Source organism: Lissotriton helveticus, chromosome 5_1 (genome assembly GCF_964261635.1).
Source record: "Lissotriton helveticus chromosome 5_1, aLisHel1.1, whole genome shotgun sequence".
In the NCBI taxonomy this organism is placed as follows: Eukaryota; Metazoa; Chordata; class Amphibia; order Caudata; family Salamandridae; genus Lissotriton; species Lissotriton helveticus.
The window spans coordinates 1642117388-1642142303 of record NC_136065.1 but is presented as its reverse complement, the minus strand read 5'-3'; the positions used below and the strand labels follow the sequence as shown (position 1 = coordinate 1642142303).

Here is a 24916-nt window from a genome sequence, read left to right as displayed (position 1 = left end):
TAAAATGGATCACCTCCTTCCTCAGCAACCGCAATCAAGCGGTCGCCTTTCCAACTTCCCTTCTGAAAAAAATAGACTCACCTTCTCTCTCCCCGCTCCTCTTTAATCTGTACATCATGCCACTGATCTTAGACCTCCGGAAGAAAGAAGTAGTCCCTTTTAATTACGCTGATGACCTCCAGCTTGTTTTTACTATTGATTCCTCACCCAGCACCACGGAGACCTTCCGGTCCACCATGACTTTCATAAGGAACTGGATGAACCTAAGTCAATTAAAACTCAACCCAGACAAGATGGAGCTTGTCCTGACTAGAGCCCCAGCTAAGCCTTGGAACTGCAACTTCTGGCCCCCATCCCTGGGTCCCCCACCCTCTCCAGCCAGTTCGGTCAAAAGTCTTGGTGTGACAATCAGCAGTGACCTCACTATGAAGACACAGATCAACTCAGTGATCTCTTTCTGCTTTTTCCATCTTTGCAGGATTCGAAAAATTAGCAGATTTCTCTTGTTTGAGACCCCTGTCCAAGCCACCTTGGCCTTAGTTATGTCACGCATAGATTATGCTAACTCTCTCTATGCCGGAATCCATGCATATCAGCTAAATCGGCTCCAGCTTGTGCAGAACCAAGCAGCCAGACTCTTGTACAGACACTCTAAATCACATCATGTGAAACCTTTGCTGAAAAACCTTCACTGGCTTCCAGTCACCCAGCGCGGTTTCTTTAAAATAGGCTGCCTGGTCCACAGAGCCCTGTCTTCCCACGGACCCGTTTTCATTGCCAACAGAATCCAGCGGTACGTCCCCTCTCGCACCCTATGTTCTGCCTGCTCTAACCTCCTGATTCCACCCTCATTCAAGCAAAAAATACATGGTGGACAACGGTTTGCTTTCCTGGCACTCCAGTTCTGGAATACCCTCCATCCCGAACTATACCAAATCCAGTCCTACTCTCTGTTCAGGTAGTCTCTCAAAACCTGCCTTTTCTCCCTGGCTTTTAACTAACTGATAATCTTCTCACTGCACCTATCTACGCATCCCCAACCAGCGCCAAGAAGCCGCTGGCGATCGCGCGCTCTATAAATAACCTTTATCATATATTTTTTTTCTTCTTTTTTTTTGTCCTCATAACCTCCATGTTGACAAGGTACCAAAAGGATTAGTGGAAAAAGCTGTCTCAGTATAACCAAACAACTGGAAGGGATAAAATTGTTGTAGGAGCCGCCTATCCCTCAGCTTTCCACCGTATTCCAGAAAGGCACTAAGTCGTTGTTACGGCAACATATGGCGAACCTTGGAGTAGTTTTAACAGCCAGAAGGGGGGCCGGGCATGAACCGGATATCGGCTGTTCCATAGGTACAAAAAAGCACCCTGGGAAATCAATCATTGGACTCGGGGGGAAAAAAAACCACAAAAAAAAAACCCCGAGTTGATCACTGAAGCCATGCAAATAAATGCCAAAAAGCTCTTTTACTATGATTACCGGATCTGGCCAAGTCAGTGAGTGAAGTCTGCAATACTGAGTTTTGCCAATCCCTAAGCGAGGGAGGAAGAGGGTCCTTCCATTTCCTGCAGATCTCTCTTCTTGCAAGCAGGACAGAGTAAAAGATTAAACACCTGAGTGGATATTGTACACCATCTAAGACTCCAAATATTATTAGAGACAGATCCATTATCACCGGTCTTCCTAAAGATTCTGTGAGGGACTTGCTAATATCCTGCCAGAATGTAGTTAATGCGGGACATTCTAAAAACATGTGCGTATCCGAGGCAGCGATCAGCCCACATTTAGTACAAGACACTGACTGGCCAGGTGTAAATTTAGAAAGTATTAGGGGGGAATAATATGCCCTATACAAGGTAAAAATGAGATTTCTACGCAGCCAGGAGGGCTTAACAATACTCCACAAGAGCTCGAAAGAAGACTTCCAACGCGTTTGCTGATCAAAATCCGTCATAACCGAACCCCATAAGGAGTCTGGCAAAATGAACTCTCCATATGACACCTCCAGAATAAAGTTATACCATTTAGAAATTTCTTTCTTAGCTGGATCACTGTTTAATAAGTCCATGATAAAAGAGCTGTGTCCTCCAAGCTTTAACTTGTTCTTATTGGCCGAAGATATTTTATAAGCTGCTGCCCAACTGTGGATCTGTATGTATTTGAAACGGGAGAAGTTAGAGCCAATCTTAGCTTGCAAATGTTCCCACGACAGTAGATCTCCCTCATAGAAAAGGTCGCCCCATACTAACAAACCTGCCTCTCTCAGAGGGATTGCTAAGGCGTCATCCAGCCAGGGAGGATTTTCTGGCAAATCCCTCAGTGGAGTTTTCTCAGAGAAGTAATTTACTTTTATGCATTTCGTGATTTCAGCCCATGTTCTAGCAAAACCTTGTAAAGTCTTCAGTTTAATTTTTTTTTAAAACGTAGGATTTCCAAATTTAAAAAGAAAACCAGAATGGCCGATTTTTTCCCCCTCCAACATAGCTGTATACATTAGACCCACCCCCAAAGCTGCGGGACCCTTCAATAACATGCGTGAATGAGACAGTTGAAAGGCCCAAGCATAAAATTTTATATCAGGGGCTGTCAAACCACCCTTATCACGTCGCCGTCTTAGTTTTTTCCAGGCGATCCGTGGAAGATGGTTATTCCAGGTGAAATAAGAAATGTTTGATTGGAATTTGGCTAAGGTTTTTGAATCAAAGTATAAAGGAATAGTATTAAACAAAAACGAAACCTTTGGAAGAATAGACATTTTGACAAGATTGACCCTACCTATTAATGACAGAGGGAGGTGTGACCAAGATTGGAGAAGCTTACGGCAATCTTTAAATACTGACGACAGATTAACTTGGACAATTTTGTCGATGTCTTTAACTATGGTCAAACCTAGGTATCTCATTGAGGTGCCCGGATGAAGATACGTTGGAGGGTTAACATCATTCCAAACAAGCATTTCAGTTTTGGCAGTGTTGATTTCATAGCCAGATACCTGACCGAAGGCTTGAGCCAATTTCACGATGGCAGGAAGAGCCGTAACGGCTTCTGATGTTAAAATAAGCACATCGTCGGCATATAGTGCCACTTTCCTCATCCAACCTTGATAACAAAAAGGTTTAATAGAAACCTCCTCCCTCAAATATTGAGCAAAAGGCTCGATGTAGAAATCAAAAAGCAAAGGGGAGAGCGGGCACCCCTGTCGGGTTCCCCTAGTAATTGAAAAAGGGCAGGATAGTTCGCCATTGACAAGAAGGGCAGCAGAGGGATTGCTATACAAGAGGCTAATTACCCTACGGAAGCGGTCTCCGACGCCAAACCTGGCCAAGGCCTCCGACAGATACACCCAATTGACTCTGTCGATAGCCTTTGTTGCATCCAATGTAAGGGCCGCCAGTGGAAGATTATAAGATGTTGCAATATCTATGGCGCCGATGAGGTCATAAGTCAATTCGTATAATTGTCTACCCTTCAAGATCCCCTTTTGATCCGAATGTAGGACAGAAGGTGCAATGTCGGCCAGTCTTGAAGATAGAACTGTGGTAAATAATTTATAATCCACGTTCAAGATGGAGATTGGCCTATACGACCCACACTCTTCCTTAGGCTTACCCGATTTTAAGATGAGAGTAATAGAGGCATTATCCCAAGATGATGGAGGGGCCATTCCTTCTAGGAGTATTTTATTAAAGAGATTAGTTAGAAAAGGAGTGATCTCTGAGTCCAAGATCTTATATAGCTCAGCTGGCAGGCCATCTGGTCCCAACGCCTTTCCCTTCTTAGATCTCTTAATGGCAGATGTTACCTCACTCTCTGTAATTGGTTTATCCAAATATTGGGATTGTTCAGGAGAAAAAGAGGGCAGAGTAATTTTATTCAGCCAAGCTTTAGCAGATTCAACTGATACCACACTGTCTTCTCGGTATATTTCAGGGAAAAATTCTCTGAATGCCTTCCTGATCTCGTCATCTGAAGAGATCTTGATATTACCTAATTTAATGGATGCAATGTTGTTCCGGACCTGATCTACTTTAGTCTTCCAAGCCAGTAGTTTGCCAGCGCCTTCACTATATTCAAAATGAGCCAGCTTACTGGCCTCCCATCTCTGTTGGACCCTTAGATTTAAAATCGATGCCAAGCTTCCCTTCAAGACGACCAGCTGATTCTGAAGAGGGTCTTAAATAGATCTCGATGCTGTGCTATTAAGGTCAATCTCATGTTGAACGCGGGTCATTTCTAATTCTAGAGAGGAGATCGATTCGTTGTAGCCTTTCTTCCGAAAGGCAACCCTAGACACAATCAACCCCCTCAACATAGCCTTAAACGAGTCCCAGATAATACTATTGGAGGCAGTTCCATTATTAGACAAAAAGAAATTATAGGTCTCTGACTTAAGGTACAGGATGTCTTCTTCCTTAGTGAGGAGAGAACGATCAAAGGACCACGTTGTCGAAGTTCTTTTACTACGGAGACCTAATACCAATTTAACCGCAGAGTGGTCTGAGAGATGCGAAGGAATATATATTATCGTTTTGACAGAATCAACCAATCTTTGAGTAACTAATATATAGTCGATCCTAGACTTATGGTGATATTTAAAATTCCTATAGGAAACCCCCTGTTGATTTCCCGACCTAAGTCGCCAGACATCCACAAACCCATGCAGTCTCATAGCCTCTAGTAAGAAAGATCTAGTTTTAGACAAGACCATAGATCTATTATTCGGGGACTTGTCCAGGATGGGGTCCAGGACAATATTAAAGTCGCCGGCTAGAATTATAGGTCCAGAGATAGAAAGCAACTGTAAAAAGATTGATTTCAGTGAAGAGGGGTCGTCTTGATTCGGACCATAATAGCCCACTATTGTGACTGAGAAGCCAGCCAAAAGAACAGAGGCTATGGCCCATCTACCCGAAGGATCTACCACCTGTGATATTAATTTGGCTTTAACTCCCCTTTTAAAGATGATAGCAACACCTCTTATATGAGAGGTTTGGGTGGTAGAGACAGAAAAATCAATCCATCTATTCTTCTTGATAAGTGCCTCTAGTTCAGGTTGTGTAAGATGAGTTTCCTGCAACACCATGACCTGCGCATCCGAGTCCTTTAAATATTGCAAAATCTTGCTAGCTCGGGACTTGGTCCGGAGGCCATTGACGTTCCAGGAAAGGAAACCCACATCACTCATCTCCTAACCAAAAAACACGGTGAATAGCGCTATACATAAGGAAACGAAAAGTGTTTATAATAATGTAGCAGACCTGTGTAAAGAATGAATTACCATACCAAAAGCTTCCAATTAATTTTTTTTGGTTAATGAGGACTTTTTTTAAATTTTTGCCACCCGTGCACGCTCCCCCCCGCAAGGTGGGAGCCCCTCCCCCCCTGAAGAACCCCAGCATTATCTAACCGGAACAGTGTCCAGTAGAGAGTGCCCCACCGGTTGATCCCCTGCAAGAAAGCCTAATCAGTACCTATTCAAGTGACTAATAACGAATGAGTAAGAACAATTGAAATTAGAATTAGTTGGCTCTGTAGCGCTTTTAAGTAAAGTGATGGATACATAATGCCTATATATATATATATACAGCTACCTTATGGATTCCCTAAATAGAAAATATGAAAGATTATATAACGGGAGCCACTAGGCTTTTGAAAAGAGGGCGTCCTATATTTTAGCCAAAATATTGAACCTAATGTTAAACCTTACGACCCCCTTTGCCCAAATCCAATAATAGCTCATCAGCTGCTTGCACAGACCTAATGTTATACATCTTATTGTTGTACATTATTTTAAGGGCTGCCGGGAACATAAGCTGGGCTGTTGCGCCCAAGTTTCTAAAGGCGTCCAACCGCCTCCCAAACTCCCATTGCTTTTCAAGAGTAATTCGGGAAAGGTCCGATCTAATCAAAAAAGTAAAGCCTTTCCCAGACAGAGATTTTTGTTTTAAAGCCATATTTAAGATGCGCTCCTTTAGAACGTAGGTGTGAAAGTTGACTAAAATTTTGCGTGGTTTAGACCTCTGTGGATTCAGTTTAAAAGGATCTCTATGTACTCTCTGGATATCCAGAGACAATTCTGCAGAAGAGCATTCTAGAGAAAGTGCTTCTTTCAGTAGAGAAACGATAAACTGTTTATTATCAGACCCTTCAGACCCTTCTGGAACATTGAAGATGCAAATGTTCCCTCTTCTTGCGTTATTTTCAAGGGATTCCATCCTCTCGCTGAGGGCCAGCTCTTCCTTGGTAAGTTTCTTAATATCCTCAACCGCATGATCCAAATGGACCGAGTGGGCGCCAACAGTCTCTTCTAACACACCAGTTCTTATGGTGAGACTTTCGATTTTGTTATCGAGCGTTTCACAGTAGTTTTTAAACTCTAGTTGGTTAGCAGATGATTCAGCAAATCCCTTCCTTATCTCTAGTGTAAGAGCTGAAAACATTTCCAGCTCAGAGGCTGCTGTCAATGGAGCTTGTAAAGAAGAGGAAGGGGCCGATAATGAGTTAGTGTCAATTTGAACAGGATTAGCAGAATCATCTACATCTGGACCGCCAGATGCACCTCCCAATTCGGTGGAATCTAATTCTTCAACCTCTTCAGAGAATACAGTAATAGGATCTTGAGGTAAGCTCCGATCCTGCGATAAAGATTGGAGCTGGGATTGTCCTGGCAGGAAGAGCTGCAGATCTGATTCTGGATCTATAGTTCCTTGTACCTTGACCACTAAACCCTTAGATTGAGCTATTTCTGAGACTTGAGCTGAACTTTTTCCAGCGCTATCTGTCACCTCAGATACTGAGGTATCCCCTAGTATGGCAGCTTGACAAGAAGATAAGGAGTTAGTCTCAAATGTAGATGCCATGTCTTTATCATCTAAACCTTCAGGTAGATGTAGAATCTGTGGAATGGCTTTAAAGTAAGAGCGAAGTGAAGGAGTAATTTTGGAGCCTGCTGGAAATACTATTTTAGAATCCTTGGACTTCGCCTTAACTTTAGTCTTCACAATCGGGGTTTTAGGTTTGAATTCGGTGTTCAAAAAAGAGGATGACTTCGTTTTAGATGGTATATTAACTCCCTTTGCTACTTCTAGTCCCCCTACTGGAGCGTCGCTTTTTTGCTCTAATTTCTTTATCATATTATATCATATCAATCAAAACAATTGCAAAGAATGCAGTAAAAATCAGTAAAATCCCTTACAAATAGCCGTACAGATCATATTTCCCGTACGAATCGTACCCGTAAATGTCCCCGTACGTAGAATGAAGTACGATTCGGACCCAAAGCAGATCTCCGTACGAATCATACGAAAGACCATACAACGTAAAAATCCGTAAGAATCGCATTCAGAACAAGCAGTACGTAACGTCCGTACTGATCGAAGCAGCATTTTCCAACCCAGCAAGTACGATTCATCTTGTCAACACTCCGTACAACTCTTTTTCTACGGGAGCTCAAAACGTCCACAAATGCAGATTTTTACTCGAACCGCATATGAAACAGACCCCCCCGGGTACGGTGCGTACACCCCATAATTGCAGGGGTACGGTGCATATGTGATTGTGTGGCTCTCCATACAAATTGCTCATACGCGACGTTTTCCGTACGTATCGCGTTCTCATTCCCCGGTCCGGATCTTACTTGTCGGGTCGTACAGCATGTTTATGATTCGTTCGGTTCACTGTGAGGGTCTGTGTCGTAAGGATTTTCCCTTGCTTTTCGTACGGTTTGCAACGATTAGGTCGTATATTTTTCAAACGAATCTTACTACGCGATTCGGACGGAATCGTACGAGTCACTTGGAAAGGACTACGGATTCGATTCGGTCGTACGATTGGTTTACCAAATCGGAATTGGCCCCATAATGTGATTCAAATAATTAGCAGATACATTAGCCATTCTGAAAAATTCTTTTGAAGAAAGGCTCATAGTTGAATGTTTCACTGAGAAAGTAGAGATTGTAGCTCTTTTATAAAAGCACTTCAAGTTGAATATTTTTTAATGTCCACTGAGATGAAAAATAATAATAATAATTTGTTTTTATTTCTTGTGTTGCACTGAGAAGTTTGGGCCCGCTTCAAAGGGTATGTTGTTCACCCACGATAGTCAGTTTCTGCCCAAAATAGTTTGGGGAGGGTTGAAAAATCATGTTTTATGTGCGATGCAGGCCAGTTTAAAGCAGGCCAAGGTGAAATTAAAATTACGCCAGTGTTATTTTGCGAAATTATGGGAATTTCTTGTTACACTATGGTATGGGAATTGCCTGCAATTACTCCATTAAGCTAATTTGTGTAATTATGTGCCATTTACAGTGAACATTTACTGCAAATGGAGCCATTTATGGCAATTAATAGTAACAATTTACTGAAAATACACAGGAACAACAGAACAGAACTGTAATTTGCCGTGCTCTTGTTTAAATTCATCTTTGCCCCAAAAGTTGATAGCAAGATGCTTTTCATGCTAAAATATAACAAAAAAATGACATACATGCATTGTGCCTAATTTTGAAATTATTTTACCTAATTATACCAGGCAAATTTTGCATCATTTGCACACTTCTCGTTTAAAGATACTTCTTTCTTCACTGGTGAGCCACTTCAGAGAGACCAAAATGGTTATCTTTGTTCAAACTCTCTTGTTCCCAAGACCAACCTGGCAAGCTGTTTTGAAGGTAGCAATATTCAGTTTGGGAATTTCCATACATAGGACTCTACAGTAGTTTGAGTTGAAATGGCCACTGAGTTGATGAGTGCTTTAAGTTTGAGATGTTGTCAAACTGAAGCCAAGAGATTTTGTTTGACTCCAAATTGAAGGTTTAGAGTATAACACTCTAATGAGGTCATGTTTTCATTAGGATAGGGTTTTTGGGTGGGAATAGCAAGAGCAACTCCGTCTTAAGTGAGTTCAACTTTGGGTGAATGACTGATGTAAAGACTTTATTGTCCTTAAGAACTTTGCTCATGAGTTTAAGCCAGAATTGGGTATCTTCTGTTTAAATGGTGTATGATATGTTAGAGCAGCTGAGAATAGATGATTTATTTAAAGGTTGAAAAGCATGGGTAAAAGAAGAGAGCCTGCCAGACCACATAATGGGTATGGTTAGAGATGAGTAGCATTAGATGTCTCGCCTACAGACATCTTTCACTTTAGCTGACTCTCTCTATAAATATGCCTATTGCATTCAATAAAAACTTGACGTGGACCTTGTGTCCACCTCATGCTCATTATTGGATGGCATTTATGTCTGTCTCAGTAGCTGTACTTGATTAGAAGGCTTTCCTCCCTATTTTTATGTTTTTTTATGGCCATTGGAGCATTGTGTTTTGACTAGCTTGGCTCAAAAAGCTGAGAAGGTCTGTTGAGGTCCTACTAGAGGGACTGAAGAAACTGTGACTCTTCCCATGGCCACAGTACCCCTGATGCCAATTGAAATGTTCTACCTGGCCATAATATGGCTGGTGCTCTGGCCTCACTGTACCCTGCACCCATGCTCCCAGATCTAGAGAATTCCCGACAGGTCACAGCCATGCCACAGAGAAAAGGCTATGAGTGCATTTGCCAGGAACTGGACACAATGTAGGTCTGCATAATGTATTTCAAGATTGCCAGAGGTAAGTGCAACTATGTGCATTAGCTATGGTGTCACCCAGAACAGAAAAATATACATGGAAGGCAACTAATGTCTCTTTTAGTGGGTCAGAACTGGTAGGTAAGCTTCACAAGGGGAAAACTTCCTTTGGCAATCTTTGTGAGTCTTGAGTGAACACGAGAAAACATTAGTGATGAACACAAGGCACAAGACTCCACCTGACAGCAGGAAGTAGGAAAGAGCCAAGCTGGTCCAAAATAGAGTCACAAAAAAACCATGAAGATCCAGTCTGAAAGATGTACTACATATCCATGGCTGATTAATGCAATGAAAAATAGGGAATGAATGCAGTGAGGCGTTTTTCCTTTCTAAGCGCTGCCTTATTTCAGTTTGAAACAAGAACTTACATTACAGGGAGAACAGATGCAACATCTTGGATTGGGATACTCCACTAACCATCAAATTACATAAAGCAATTTACAATGGGCAATTTAAAAGGAGTTCTTCCTCTATTCAAAAATACATGATATTTAGGTCACCTTGAAGAATCCCATGTTTGTCATCAAGTGTGATCAAGGAGGTCTGGCGGTTGCACGTGGTGCTAAAAATAGTGCCAACAATACTTGGGGCCTCTTTGTGGTGGGCGATAAAGTTTTTAGTAAGCTCTGTTGTTTTAGAGGATTATGATCATTAGCAATGGAATTTTAGCATCTACACATTTAATTCAATCTCTACCCTTTCATCACTTTCTGGATTAATCTGTGTTTACTTCCAAGAACAAAAGGAACATGTTTGAAACTTTTAGCACAGTTTCTAAGTAGCTCATTACATTGTGAGACACCTTCAGCCATTCTTGGCTTTCAGGTACCACAGTTTTGCATTCTATGGTCTTTAGGGGCCTGATTCACAAAGATAACTTACACCTTTAAGTAATTTGGACTTTTGAGTAAGTTTACTACTTTGTGTTTAGTCACCAAATCTGAGTGAAAGTTACTACTAAAAACAAAGAAAGAAAAAAACAAACAAAAAATGGCCAGCCACTGGTACTGCAACATCCTTCCATAGAAAATAATGGATATAGGGAATTAAAATAACACTGCACACAAAATAATGTTAAATTAAATAAAACGATTTAAGATAGTCAAGAAATCCAAATTAATATAGTTTAATGTTAAAACATATTTAAAAATAGTACAGATTTATTATTTAATATAACATATTTTAATATTCTATTTTGAATGTAAAAATTAATGGAACAATTGTTATTACTAAAGTATACCTAAAATAATTGTATTTAATTATATTTTATTGATCATTATTGCATAATAAAAATATGTTTTTCTTTAGGTTGGTAAATAATTGTTTAAATTAAATTTCAGAAAAATCATTTAAATTTAATTTCAAATAATTTCAGAATGAAGTTTATTGTGATGTAGACTTTTTATTATGTTCTGTCTTTGCATGGTAAAATATAGGAAAAAATTAAAACTGTTTAACTCAAAAATAAATATGGGATCTCCGTACACTGTAACATAATCTTAGAAAAACCAAACATAGCACTAACATAAATACCAAAAGATATATATAAATAGTGGGATCATAGCTATGCACCCACTCGTTTTAAAGCATGTGCAAATTAGTATTTCTTGCTGTTATAGTAACAGGATCTGTCTTGCTCAAAGTGACGTTGGCAGCCTTGAACAATCTGGATGGATCCAGGAACTCAACTTCAATATTAATAATAAATCCTATTTTTACATAATGGGATAAAAATAAGAGGCAACAAGTAAACAATATTGTGGTGGATTTAACATAGATGGTGAGATGGCTAGAAATCTCTGTTGAAGAGACAATATTAAGGACACTCTGTGTAAGTGCAGGAGCACAATAGACAAATTTAACTGCATGCGCGCTAGCGGTTTTCCCGCTGTGCACGGCGGTTTTTAAAAACCCGCGTTACATGACGAGCTGAGCTCGTCATGAGCGTACGAGAGGCGTAACTCATGACGAGCTCAGCTCGTCATCAGCATCGAAGGGGTTAAAGCCTCATTTACAAGGCCATTGCTCCCCTGATGCCTCACGTTTTTTGACACACCAGCGGTGCAGTGCGCATACCCTGTTTTTACAAGGCATCCTAAAGTTACCCTCAATGACTTTTCGGGTACTTTTATATGGGCCCCTTTCACGCATTACTCTGCCTGAAAGGGGCATTCCATGGGTGTTGCTGTGAGTGAACCCAGGCAACATCCATGGAACCTGACACATTCCAAAATTGACAATGTTTTGTAAAGCTGGGAATGCGTCAGAATCCTATGCCTCCACACGGATAAGGGTGTTGCAATTTTGATTAAGGCCGGGATTAGGGGGGTCGATAAAGTCAATTTTGCCAGATCAGTCAGGTAGATGGGGTTTGGCGCAGGCTAACTTTAGCGGAAATGAACAGACAATTGTTTCCTATTATGGGCCGAATATTGATGACCCTACCTGTCTTCTCAGAGTTCAGTCCAACGTGGTGGAGGTCTCTTCTCCTGTAGTTATAGGGGGGGATTTCAATGTTCTTCTTGATCCTCGACAGGATCGATCTAATCATAGTCAGCATGTGGCTGCCCCGCGCTCCCGTCGAGCCATGGTCAATATGATGCATGAGCTAGGTCTTATTTGTGCCTGGAAGATTAAGAGGGGGCGGTACCCGGCTTCACCTATTTCAGTAAAAAACAAGGGCATGCGTCAAGACTAGACTATGTCCAGGTGGATAGGTTGTGTTGAGAAGCTCTGGTCGATATAAAAACACTCCCTAGCATTCTATCAGACCATGCTCCCATTATGTTCACACTTTTGATTGGGAAGGCAAGACGCAACGCAACATCTAGATGGACTCTAAAAAAGGGCTGTACTGCATAATCAGGACATAGTCACTACAGTCAGTATATCTACCAATAACTTCTTCTCAGATAATATTGATTCTGCTCCACCAGAGTTTGTCCGGGACGCTTATAAGGCCCATGTCCGAGGTCAGATCCATAGCCTGACCAGCTCAAGCAACAGGGAGGAGGCAATGAAATTTAAACACCTGGAGGATAAAATCTCCTCTTTAGAGTATAAAAGACAGAGTGCCCAGACAGATAGCTTGCCACAGGTCTTAGCAGAATTAGAACATCTCCGCTTGAATATCGGGGCTTGCTAGACCTAAAAGTCAAGGCACAATGGGCTGTACATGCCAAGGAGAATTACGAATATGGAGAAAAAGCTGGGGCAATTTTAGCCAGTAAGATCAGAGCGGATCGGGTGAGGAACAACATAAATAGCCTAATTATTGACGATCAGGGAACTATATCATGCCATCAGGAGGATATGGAAAAACATTTGCTTTCCCTGTTTTGTAAACTTTATGATGAGGAGGAGTCATCACCAGGCTCTATCAATACCTTACGGTGGTTGGAGAGCAAGGCGCTACCCAGGTTAACAGATGAAGGCCAAGAGATCCTTAGTAGTCCCTTTACAGAGGAAGAAATTAGATCTTACATTAAAAATATAAAGAACAATAAAGCGGCCGGGCCTGATGCTCTCCCCGGGGAGGTGTACAAAGTGTTTCAGGATGTGTTGGTACCAAGGCTGTGTGAATTGTTTAATTACTTTCACAGCCCGGAGGGTAGGGCCCCCCCCTCGTGGAAGGAGTCAACAATTGTACTTATTTTAAAACCAGGGATGGACCCTTTCAAGGCCGACTCTTTTAGGCCCATCTCCCTGCTAAATGCTGATTATAGGATCTTTACTAGTGTTTTGGCAGAGAGATTGGCTAAGCTGGCTCCACAACTCATCAACTCCGATCAGAAAGGCTTTGTGCCTGGAAGATATATTCATGACCTGACTCTCCAATTGATTGGTAGTATAGACCTAGCGGAGGCACGGTCGGAACCCTTGGCAGTGGCTGCATATGACACTGCGAAGGCTTTCGACCGTGTCAATTGGGGCTTTCTCTGGGATGTACTGAGCACTATGGGCTTCGGTGCAACCTTTATCCAAACATTGAGGAGATGTTATGAGGGCGCCTCAGCTGCAATATCATTAAACGGCCTTCCGACACCGCGCTTTAATATAAAGAGGGGAACTAGGCAGGGGTGCCCCATCTCGCCCCTCCTGTTCGATCTCTATATCGAGCCTTTGGCACAGGCGTTGCGGATGGATGACCGGGTCACACCCTTTAGAGTTGGAAACTATAGTTGTAATCTGGCATTATACGCCGATGATTTGCTGATCTATACCAGTCATCCAGCTGAGGCCTTCCATAGAGTGGAAGAGGTAATGACTGAGTTTGGCCAATATTCTGGTTACATGATCAATGATTCCAAAACCGAAATAATATGTTGGGGGGTTGATCATTGGGAGGGAGTTCGAAGCAGTCACCTCAAGTATCTGGGTATAATAATAACACCGGACCTTAATAGTATAGCACAGACCAACATAGAGAAGGTGGCCAAACATATCGATCACCTTATTTCGAGATGGTAGAACCTCCAGTTGACAATTTATGGCCGTGTCAATTTGGTCAAAATGGTAATTTTGCCCAAGTTAACATACTTGTTCAATATGATACCTCTGACCTTTCCTTATAAAATTCTAGGCAAAATTCAGGGGAAAATAGGTAGTTTCGTTTGGGCAAATAAAAATTCTAGGCTATCCTGGAAAAAGTTAAAAAGAAAATTGTCAAAGGGTGGGCTAGCACTTCCGGATGTCCTTTGGAACGCTTTCTCCTTTCAGCTGAAAAACATCCGAAGCCTCCTCACAAGCCCCGATGACTCCAACTGGGGGCGGTTACTGAACATAATGGTGGACCATGAGGGGGGCGGGCCTGTTTTTTTGTATAAGTTTGGTGCGCCAAAGTTCTACAAAAAGGTACACCTAAAGGTATTAAAAAACGCACTCTCAGTATGGACCGGAGTTAAGGGGAGATGGGGCATAAAGTATTATTCAGACCTCGCCCCAATTTGGGACTCTCCAGGTATGCCGTTATGTCTTCGAGACAGTCTGTCTCTTCCCATTAGGAGAGCAGGGATAACAATATGGTCGGATTTAGTAACATCAGAGGGGGTTCTCCCTTGGGAGGCTTTGAGAATGCATCCAACTTTGTTCCTGATATGCCGCCGAAAGAGAGAACATCGGCGGGAACTGGGAAATCGAGTCTGCTCTCCAATCTCCCAGCCCCAGGAAGAGGGAAGTGGGATTCTGGTATCGAAAAATGCTAGAGGAGGACGAAATACAGGCCCCCCCAATGCATCTAATCTGGAACTCCTCTAGGCTTGAAGATGTATCGGCTGTTCTTTACAAAACATCTCTTCATATCTTGTATAAGTATGTAAGATCAGCCTCTTTGAAGAAAAATCATTTTTTTACCATCAATGGGCTATACTATACGCCAAAAAAGAATGCGAAGTTTGTGTGCCCGTCCCCTTCATGGCCTAGATGTGGACTATTTGAAGCAGATGACATCCATGTTTTCTATGACTGCCCTATCTTGGGTCCTTTTTGGATCGCTGTGGAGAAGGCTCTGGAGAGTATTTTTAAAGTTAAATCGAGTTTGAATTTAGCTAGAGTTTTGTTTGGTTTGGACACGGATCTTCTTGGTTTGTTAAGGGGGGCACAAGTGGCTTTATTTCTTAGTCTCATTTTAATCGCTCGCAGAGAGATCTGCAAATTGTGGAAGGACGCTAGCCCTCCTCCTTATGAAAGTTGGCTCCGGGCGGTACTGAGTATTGCACGTTTAGAATCTGGTAGGGGACAAAATGTAAATAGCACGGTTTGGGATCCTTTGATGAATGGGGAAGAGAAATGAGGCTGGTCTAAGGCCCTGTAAAGTCCTATGATTACACCATGCCTCGGAAAAAAGGGGCTGGCCGGGTCGGCTCCAAGTGAATGCAAGAACATCAGCCCTGGGCGCCCAGGACGGAATGGGGCTTGAGTAAGTTTATTTGCACTGCCTTTGGTGAAATGAGGACAAAAAAAAAAAAAAAAGAGGCAACAAGTAAACAATATTGTGGTGGATTTAACATTGATGGTGAGATGGCTAGAAAACTCTGTTGAAGAGACAATATTAAGGGCACTCTGGGTAAGTGCAGGAGCACAATAGACAAATTTAAAGCCTCATTTACAAGGCCATTGCTCCCCTGATGTCTCATGTTTTTTGACACATCAGCAGTGCTGTGTGCCTACCCATTTTTACAAGGCCTCCTAAAGTTACCCTCAATGACTTTTCGGGTACTTTTATATAGGCCCCTCTCATGCATTACTCTTCCTGAAAGGGGCATTCCATGGGTGTGGCTGTGGGTGAACCCAGGCAACATCCATGGAACCTGACACATTCCAAAATTTACAATGTTTTGTAAAGCTGGGAATGTGTCAGAATCCTATGCCTCCACACGGATCACAACGAGGAGAAATACTTTTATTTCTCCTCGTTTTTTCCTCTTTTTATGTGTGATGCATTCGGCAGCACTCATAGAAAGAAGAAAGTGCCATGAATTATTGTTTTTGTGCAGAAAGGTGGGCGTTTATAAACTTGCTCTCCAATACAATATTCAAAAAGGGTGACCGTGTAAATCCAGGCAATTATAGACCCATTAGTCTGACTGATTCTCTTCAGAAACTTTTTTGCAAGCAGGTTTTGGGACATCAGTGAATAGAGTGTTTTAACAGACTCACAGGTTGTTAGAGCTATACAACACACAGGATAGGAGGGTCTCAGGGAGGTTTAAAGACCCGCCCAGGTTAAATCCCCTATTAACTAACGTGAATAACCAAAATAAACCTGGGGGTCTATTGTTGAGTAAACGTTGTATCCTCAAGTGATGAGACTTATGCCCAATGACTAGGTGCAAGGAAAAAACTGTTCAGTCTTCAATGCAATGCTCATAGTCCAACACACATAACCACTAGTAACAGTAGGTGTAACCCATTGTCCAGAGATGGATTCCCATCAAAGTCTTGTTAATGATCAATATTATCATCTGGTCATCCAAGGGTAGGGATGGTGCGTCTCTAGATCATTGAGAAAGTGTCCATACCCTCCATAAGAGACAGGGTTGCGACCCCCAATTACTCGTAGACCATATGTATGACAATTAAATGGGAACAAGTGCAGTGCAAAAAACAAACAAAGTGAAAGTGAATTTAAAAATAGAATAGAGAACACATAGCGAGAAAACTTTAATAGCTATTAGTCTCTTTCTGATTAAAACCAAGAACAGCGCAAAAGAGCAGTTTCACCAAATTGCTGCATTAGGGCCAACATGTTTCTGCCAAACAGGGAACAACCTCCCAGGGCTTTCTTCAGGGCCTCTGTTCTAAATAAATGTTTGCCACTGCATGTGCATACTACATATAAATGAATAAACCAATAGAATTCGTGAAAATATCAAACCATAAAGGATATAAATAACTATTCCTCCATGTCAATTGGTGTAATGTTCACCTACAATAAACAAACAGTGATGTCAGTGTATTGACTATGACAGTATATAAGATTACAGTTAGACATTCAATTTGTCTTACTCACCCATACTGACAGGGGATCGGACCTCACATGGCTATTTGGTGAAACTGCTATTTTGCGCTGTTCTTGGTTTTAATCAGAAAGATGTTACTAGTGGTTATGTGTGTTGGACTATGAGCATTGCATTGAAGACTGAAAAGGTTTTTTCCTTGCACCTAGTCATTGGGCATAAGTCTCATCAGTTGAGAGTACAAAGTTTACTCAACAATAGACCCCCAGGTTTATTTTGGTTATTCAGGTTGTTAGAGCTAACATGAGTACCGCAGACCAGGTCTTTCAGTTCGTTTGTATCTCTTGGAAGGAGGTGTCTATCAACAAAGGTAAACTTTTTATTGCCTTTGTCGATCTTCGATCTGCCTTCAATATGGTCTCCCAAGAAAAGCTTTTGAGGGTGTTTGAGATAATGGGTGCCTCTTTATTGGATATTCTAGTGATGTTACAAGCTGATACTATTGCTCAGGTAAGATGGGGGAAGGAAGTGGCTTTGACTGAATCCATCCACATTGATCGTTGATTGGGGTGTACTTTGGCACCAACGTTGTTTACTTTATATATCAATCGGATGACACTTTGTTAAATTCTAAATTGCCACAGGGACTCCAACAGCTTTTGATGCTTTTCAGCTGTTCTGTGTTGAGCTGGATCTGGAGCATAATAGCTCCAAGACCAAATACATGATCTTTTCTTCACCGAAGGCAACCCTGTGTAAGAGAACTTGGTGGGTGATATCCCCTTAGATGCGGTGGCCAAATTAGATTATTTAGGTATAAAACTTACAAAAAACCTATGCTGGGCTCCAGAAATGAAAAGAGTACTGTTGTCCTTGAACCAACACACTGCTAACATAGCAAAATCCAAAGAAAAATTATATCTAGAAGGAAGGCCCCTGCATTTCAGGTTTACAATGTCAGGGCTCTAGTGTCAGCCCTGCATGGTGTGGAGCTATGGGGTAGTACAGAAACCCAGACCCTTTCTACAGTGGAACATATATTTTTAAGATGTCATCCACGAGCCACGGAGGGGACGGTCGGGTGAGGTAGTATCCTAGGGCATAGTGCTCATTAGCACAAAGTCCCCTGTGTTTTCTCAGAAGGCTCATGAGGCCTTGGACTTCTAGGTAGCAAGAGGAGATAGCGATATTACTTTGTTGCCAAACCAATTGAGCATAATAGGCACACTATGCATATAATTTACACATAGTATTGCCTATGTTCTGGACAGTATTTCACTGTCCTTTGTGAGTAGGGTAGGGATCTGTGTACTCGTCCTGAAGAAGCATTTGGCTTCGAAACATGATGACACAGACACACAGGAGGTGTTGTACATTAATACATTAAACCTACATCTCACTGTTTTTAACAATACCAGCAAGGGGGTTTATTAAAAATCCTCTTATAGTCCCCATTCGCCAGATATTTTTAGCATTCACTTACTAATCACTGCTGACCCTACCACTCACACCCTCACACACTACACATAGTGGGTACATCAAGTGCTCCCGCGCTCCGTAGAGGGGTACGAAGACCCACATGATGAAGCATGACTCCAAGGGCCCTTTTGGTGTGTGAGGGGTATTTAACCCCTTCACTGCTGGGGCTATTGCCCTGCTGTGCCGGGGGGGTGGGGGCACTTACAGCGCCCCGGTGCTCATGACGACCTCAGCTCGTCATGAGCTACGGCGCTCCTGTGCTCATGACGAGCTCAGCTCGTCATGACCACGCCCGTTTCAATGGAACGTTCAGCACAGCAGGGGAATCAGCCCAGCATGTGAGCGTTCCATTGAATGGGCGCGGTCATGACGAGCTCAACTCGTCATGAGCACCGGAGCGCCGTAGCTAATGACGAGCTGATCTCGTCATGAGCACCTAAGGGGTTAAAGAACACAATGTGCTTCTTACCACTGTAGGAAACACATCACCCGCAAGACCACACATCTTATAACATCTTGAATTCTTGTGGGTGGATGCTACCTGTTTATGAATTAAAGATCCCAGTGAATATCCCATTGACTCCTCTTTATTTAGATCTGGCACAAAAGAGAATCATGCATTTGACTGAGTGCAGACTACTCATTTTTTGACACCGGTTCTGGTACACAACAGCGTTAGAATCATACAGGGTGGGCCTCAGAGACCTCATGACTCTGCAATGTGTAAGTAAGATCCCGTGGCTTTGCACTGTAAAGTCTTTACTCCATAAGCTGAGCCTTGATACACACTGGGTCTCTTCCGAGACGTTGTGCTCAATGTCAAAGGCTAGCATCTAAGCCATTTGTTTGGAGAGTGCTGCAGTTGACAACATTTTGCAATGTAGGGGACCATTATCTGATGCTTTTATTGATTTTAAACCTGGGGCATTTTATGAGAATACTATTAATGAAATTGTTCCCCCTTTGGTAAGGAAGCTATACCTACAATATAGGTATGGATCCTTACCTATAAATGTATTTACTTGGAAATGGCAAAAAGAAATGGTCCCTGCTGATGATCTTTGTTCGGTTGTCAAGAGGGTTCTGAGTCACTCATCCATGTAGAGTTGTTTGTCCATTTTGTAAACAGCTCTTTACAAAGAGGATTGTCCCTCTTTGTAGAAACCTGGGCACTCGGAAGCACCAGGAAGAGTTCAGAATACATCAAAGTGACTCAAGCCAGATTGTGGTCTTTGGTCTGTTTAAGTTCCTAATGGCAATGTGGATAAGACAAGCAAAGCATGTATAAAGTAGCACCTCACCTTTCTTATGCTGGTATCTTGCTGTACTACTGACAATGTCTTGACTGAGCTTTTTGTGGAGGAGTTTTATTTCTCACATGCTGCTATTGTAATCTGTTTAACAGATGTACATTTTAAGATTTTATTGAGGCGTTTCTTATCTCATATGCTGCTATTTTAATGTGTTTAACCGATGAAAATTGTAAGGTCTGATTGTTTTATGTATTATGCTTTTTGTAGCCAAAGAGTATATACTGTGCTATTTATAATTGTTTTTACTTTTTATGTCTGAGTTCTGTGCTACACTTTTATGATCTAAAGTGATCGAAATAAAGTCCTCTTGATTCATTGGTTTGTACCTTTTCCCCTTTTCATGACCCACAGTCATATAATGCTGCATCAACCCACCCACTTTCAAAGCAGTAAAGATTATTGGAGTGGAAATGGATGCCAAGCTCTCTATGACATTTTGAGTCCATAGCTTTGTTAAAACCTCTTTCCCCTCTCTCTTTTTTATGTTTATCCCCAAATTGTTCTAGCATTAATACCACTTGTCATCTACCACCTCAACTCTGCCAGTGGACTGTACCTCATGCTCCTGGGATTTGTGCTGACAAACTCCAGTGAATACACTACTTAGCTGCTCAAATCATGCTCAGTAGTCCCTTAGTACACATGCTCCATTTGGTCTAATTGCTGTACAAATAAAAGTTAAAGCTCACTGCGGAGCATACTGAGCAGTCCACAAATTAAGACCTGAATTCATGTGAACACATACCACCCAATATACCTTTTTTCATCATAGTCCAAGCATTTTCTCTCAATCCCAAATTCTAAAAAAATACTTGCACTGGTGAAACCTCATCCTTGGAACATTTTACTTTACTTCCTAGCCATAATTCAGACCCTCCTTGAACGAGCAACACTTGGTAGAGCAATAGTCTCCTACGTCACACTCTATATGTTAAATACACAAACTAATGCCCAGCCAGACAAGTTAGATAAACGGGTCCCTGTCGCAGGGCAATGGCAGTGCGACTGCCCTAATTGTAATAGGGGGTCGGTAGACCTGTCGGTAGACCGCCATCTGTTTATGTTTATGTTTATGTTTATTAGATTTGTATTGCACACAAATACCCGGAGGTGTCTCGGCGCAGAGTATTATCAATTGACAAGTTTAATGCTGAATGGAATCATTGATCAAAGGGCCAAGTTTACAGTTATTTTCAGAAAATTAAAAGGATTGGACTGGTCTTGATGGTGAAAGGGGGAGTATTCCAAAGCCTCGCAGTAGCTACTAGAAAGCGTCTATCTCCTCAAGCAACTGTTCCAGTGCGAGGGAGAGGAAGAAGGTAATTGGATGCCGAGCGAAGAGACCTGCTCAGGGTGTAGATCTTGAAGGCCATTATTAGAAATTGAGGGCCTGAGTTGTAGATGGCCTTATACGCAATACAGAGGGCCTTGAATTGTATGCGGCTTCTGACTCTAAGCCAGTGCAGTTGACGTATGGCCGCAGAAACTGAGTGATACCTGGGAATGTAAAGTAGTACCCTTGCCGCCGCATTTTGGACCGATTGCAATTTGTCCAATACCTGCTGCTGGGCATTCAGCAAGAGGGCATTGCAATAGTCCAATTTTGAGAATATTAAAGTAGTTATAAGAGTTTTTCCTGCTGCGGGAGGTAGATAGGGAAGTAATTTTCTGATTTTTCTGAGTGTTAAAAAGGAGGATGAGATCTCTGTGCCCCATGAGTATGGCAGTCCAACTCATAATAGAGCCCTGAGTAATTTTATTTTATTTAAATTGCCCTTGTGCAGAGAAAATAGTTTAATAATTCATATCCATCTATAGCTACTGATGGGCATGTGTATAGTTTGGAATTACATTAATTAAACTTATGATCCTACAGTAAAACTAGAAAAGATTATTTTACAAGCTATCTACAATATATCTCTATCTCCCTCTTCCACACACTCTTTATGGCTTATGAGCAAAGGACACATTGTCCGGTTACAATGTGCAATAGCTCAAAATGACTTTAAGAACTCAGCAACTTAATGTTAATGACTGGAATATCTTAACTCTTAATTAAGGAGAAATTGTGTTAATGAATGTTATTGGAAATGACATATTTTACCCAAGCAAGGTCCTAATTCAGAGTCATCTGTATAGAAGGTTCCTTTGGGTGTTCCTTGACCCTGTTAGTAAAGCATTGTCCTGCAACTTTTCTCCAGAGTTCATTTCTCTGAGCTGTTAAAACAATGTGAGAATTACAAATACCAGTAATATGGTCTTTCACTGTGGTGTCATAATTTCTGTATATGTTTTCTGACTAATTTGGTTATTCTGTATGCTGAACTATTACATTCTGATTTTATTTTCATCTCTAAATAAATATATTCATATACTAAGAAATTATTATATTATGATGCATCGTCTCATAGATCCTGTCGAATACTTATTCTGTGAATGAGATACTTAAAAATTGTTGTTTGATGTTTGACCTTCAATGGAGGATTTTTGTTGATCCTGACTTGATATAAGCAACATTCAATTAACTTCTTTACTCAGATCTTCAACTGTGATTTAATCCACCTGTATAACTGTTTCCTCTTCTCTTTCCTGCTCTTCCCTAAATCTAGTTTTTGGGGCGCTGCGAACAACAATTGCAGTTATAGGGAAAGGATTCGCTGGAGCCATCTTCACAACTCTGATCCTGTTTAGTACTGAGCTGTACCCCACTGTCCTCAGGTATGCAAATGCAAAACTTCAGATATTCATATTCATAAACTCTTAGTAGTTTTTTTAAAGGAGACACTAAGTGATAATATTATACTTATCAACATCACTGTAGTGTCTGCCTAAAAAAAACTACTGAGAGGTGAAAGCAAGGAGAGGAACATCAAAACCTCAGTCTTTTACAGTGTTTTTCTATTGAATGTGCAGGGAAACTGCATTTAGTAGTGCATAAAGTAGGTCAGAATTACTACAGTAGTACTTGCTGCACTACAAAATTGTATTCACAATCCTACTGGTGAAAATCTCGACCTCAACCTCTCCTTTGTTGTTTATGGGGAAATCAGCCTGTTTTCTATGTTTACCGGCAATCCTGACAGCCTTTATCTGTTTCAACATTTATACAGGAAGAAAAAATACATAACATAACATAACATAACATTTGCTAGACTATTGCACTTAGTCTGTTCTCTTGTGTGTTTAAGTCATGGTTGTATGCTTTAAAACGAATACAACTCATGCCTTTACCATGAAATGCCTTTACAGTGCATGCCTTTAGCACGCAAGGTAAGTACATTTAAGGTAAGGTATATCTATCTTTATATATATATATACTAGCAGCCCGTCCCGACATTGTCCGGGTATGAATTGCTGCCGGCCGATTGTCGCAGCCATTGGCCACGCCCCCAGAACACAAAATGTTGCCCAATAATAATGACCAGTACAAATGCCTAAATCCTAATATGTGAGCGCCCTCCATAATCTGCAGGAGAGTTGTTTCTATCTCTGGAGGTCGCCAGTCTAGAGTGCGTTGGAAGGACCCAGGAAACCACCTGTTTTCTAGCAGTAGTATATTGTTTTGTAGGATTTCGTTTTGATAGCATTTCTTATCTGTGACAGGCCTGTGAAACGCTCTGATTCACAGTGCACTGCTGATGCACTTAAGAGTGCACGTTCAGTAGTGTGTGAACTCGAGTTTCCCTACTTTATTTTTCCTTGCAATATTATATAGCGCAAACTCGACAACATGGCATGAGCACAATTTACATTACACTTGAACACATTCATTTGTGATAGGCATGGGGAGACAAAGCGATTTGCCTGGAATCACAGGATGTTGAGCTGATGCCGAGATCCGAACTCAGCTCCCCAGCTCTAACGTTTGCAATTCTAGAACTTCTGGCGGGAGGTGTGTCTAAAAGTGTATCTCGGTGCTGGCCATCAATGAGAGAGACCTGTGCATTTTTCAAATGGGTGGTGAAAAAATATGAGTATGTTGCTGGAGATGTGGGCCGCCGTGCCACCAATGTACTTACCGGGGGAGGGATAGGCCCTTTCTTGCTATTTCCGTGGAGGCGGGCCTTGTGTCTGCGTGGCGCGAGGCCTGTGCGCAACAGAAGTGGGAAATTTCCAGTGTGCGCTTCAGGTGTCACCGGACGATAAGGCGACATTAGATTTCCTGCACAATGGCCCCTGTTTGTGCTCCTTCCGGCCCTTGGGAATAGCGCCATGCCTGACTTACATACAGTAAAGCAGGTGCATGGCACTGGGAGCGCGGGCAAGCACACCCGGAGCTGGAATGTACAGAACCTGGGAAGAAAAAACAATGAAATATTGGGCACAACGCTCGTTTTTTTTTCTCATAACGTCGCGCCCCGCACATGCCCACGCCCCCAGCACACACCCACAGCACACGATATGAGACATGGCATGAAGGGCGGAACGTACCACACACCCCCAGCATTTGTCACGCCCCCAGCACACACCCACAGCACAACGCAGACACGCCCACAAGGGACTACTTTGCTGGCACAGTTCTTTTACCTTTTAAATGGGTATGGTGGGCTACTGGGATACGTGGTTCAGATCCCTCCTAAAGTGCGTAGATTTGCTGCAATCGCATTGTTGTTAGCTAAGCGAGAAGTTGTAATAGTTTGGGGAGGCAAGAGAGCCCCAACAACAAAGGGATGGCTCCAGAGCATGGCAAACTGCACTACTAACAGCGATATGTTTGCTAATACCGTCCCGGCATCCTCTAGACCCAGAGACATATGGGGCCCATTCCGCACCTTTTTGGCCACACAGCAAAAGCTTCCCTCTACACAACAGGGCCAGGGCAAGGAGCCCACGGGAGTGGGTTGAGGAGATTGTTCCAGTCTTTACAACTGTTATTGTATTGTGTTCCTGTGATGCCAAACTGTTCTATATTCTTGATGTCAATTAACTGTACCTATCGATCCGCAATCACTGCCTTATGCCATTGTATGCTATGCTCTGCAATCTCTTTTTGTAAAATCGATAAATAAAGTTAAAAAAACAGAAAAAATTTAAATGGTG

At 42.0% G+C, this 24916-nt stretch overlaps 1 protein-coding gene across 1 annotated transcript in view; it reads left to right on the top strand.

Annotated features, from left to right (window-relative positions):
• LOC144753749 (solute carrier family 22 member 7-like) overlaps positions 1-24916 on the top strand; it is a 131170-nt gene that overhangs the window by 88561 nt on the left and 17693 nt on the right. The window contains exon 9 of the mRNA XM_078641332.1: positions 22486-22594. Within this exon, the coding sequence (XP_078497458.1) occupies positions 22486-22594 (109 nt within the window). The remainder of the gene's footprint in view (positions 1-22485; positions 22595-24916) is intronic.